The 1,660-nt window shown below is 34.9% G+C and overlaps 1 protein-coding gene across 1 annotated transcript in view; it reads left to right on the forward strand.

Annotated features, from left to right (window-relative positions):
* DCC (DCC netrin 1 receptor) overlaps nt 1-1,660 on the forward strand; it is a 1,232,106-nt gene that overhangs the window by 1,038,469 nt on the left and 191,977 nt on the right. Inside the window, exon 16 of the mRNA XM_012651723.1 lies at nt 645-677. Within this exon, the coding sequence (XP_012507177.1) occupies nt 645-677 (33 nt within the window). The remainder of the gene's footprint in view (nt 1-644; nt 678-1,660) is intronic.

Below are 1,660 nucleotides of genomic sequence, written 5' to 3' on the forward strand. Positions count from 1 at the left end.
GATGTCTTTACAAAGCCTGAAGATTTATCAAACCATTTAGATTATGCTGTAGCTGGGTGTGGGTGGTGGTGTACTTCTGTAATCCCAGCTACTCAGGAAACTGAGATAGGAGGTACCCTTGAGTCTAGGAGTTCAAGACCAGCCAGGGCATCATAGTGAGACCCTGCCTCAAAAAAACAGATTAAACTATACCATATCTATTGTTTCCCACTATTTTACCCTATTCATGTAAGAATTGGCTATGTTCTCTTGTTGAAAAAAACAACATACAAAAAAATAGCTTCCTGAACTTACTTAAAATATATATGGGTGATAATTACTTGATAATTACATGCATTTTTTAAACTGTTAATTCTAGTTTTAATTAAACTTTGATGGTGATCATTCTTAGTTTCTGTTTAGAACGATGTGACAAACAGTGATTTTAGAATGCATTTATATGGGAAAAACATTATTTTCAGTTTTTTCCTCTGTTACTTATTAATAGAAATAATCACATATACCTTTGGGTCCTTATAGATTTTATTTCAATAAAGTGTTAGCTTTGATATGGAAACTTGCTAACAAAACTGTTGGTTTGATATGTCAGTTTTCCTGCTATGAAATGTCAAAGTCTAATAATATTATTTCTTTTTCCCCCACAGTGGAACACCCTGACAAAATGGCTAATGACCAAGGTATAGTGGCTCAATTTGTTACTTTGTCCTCCTTGAATCAATCCTATCTGTTGGAAATGTCAGTCATTACTCTGTATTCCTCTTTTCATCTGGGCTATACACCTGATGAAGCAGACAGTGGCGTGATGATTAATCTTGTTAATGAAGTTCTGCTTGGCTGAGGCTGTAGCTCTGATAGGGAAGATGTAAATTTCTTGAGAGGAAATTGTTTTGTCTCTATTCTGAAGGACCAATTAAAATGTCAAGCTTCTTTGTATGAAATAAATTTTTAGTCTCTGTCTGCACTTGTGAATAATTCACATTAAGTATAATTAAGCTCAGCATAATTTTCAAGCTGCTCTTGCACCCTTTCATGAGCTATGGATTAAAGTTATGTAGCTCTACAGAGAAAAACCATAAATTATATGTGATTTGCCTCTGCAATGAGCTTCCTTTAATAAATAAAAACAAAGTTGGATCAACTTTTTTAGGGCATTATCATTGTTTGCTTTGAAGCCAAAAAGCTTTCATACCGTGAATCAGATGCTGGTCTGAGTCAGAGTATTTTCTTCTTCCATTCTTTTGCTAAGAGCTGATTTGTATAGAGAAACAAGGATGATTTTGCACAAAGGAAAAGTGGAGCTAAATAAGAATTATCCATCAACTTATAGACAGATATGAATTTTCTATTATCATGATTTATAGACTGATAAATTAGGATTCTATTATCTTTGCTCAAAGGACAGTTAGTAGAATGTTGAGGGCAGAAAAAGAATAGTTTATGAGTTTTCTCTTTTCAGGATGTTATATTCATTTAAGGAGGAGTTTGAAAATTCTGGTAACGGGTTGTAGTCAGTGTCGTCAGTATTTATTGATTCAGAGTCTACAACTCATATACTTTGTCTCCTGCTTTGCACATGGGCTGTCAGCAGAACTTACTTACAAACATCATATGTCGGCTGGGCGCGGTGGCTCACGCCTGTAATCCTAGCTCTCTGGGAGGC

The sequence above is a fragment of the Propithecus coquereli genome, unplaced genomic scaffold (genome assembly GCF_000956105.1).
Source record: "Propithecus coquereli isolate 6110/MARCELLA unplaced genomic scaffold, Pcoq_1.0 Scaffold37, whole genome shotgun sequence".
In the NCBI taxonomy this organism is placed as follows: domain Eukaryota; kingdom Metazoa; phylum Chordata; class Mammalia; order Primates; family Indriidae; genus Propithecus; species Propithecus coquereli.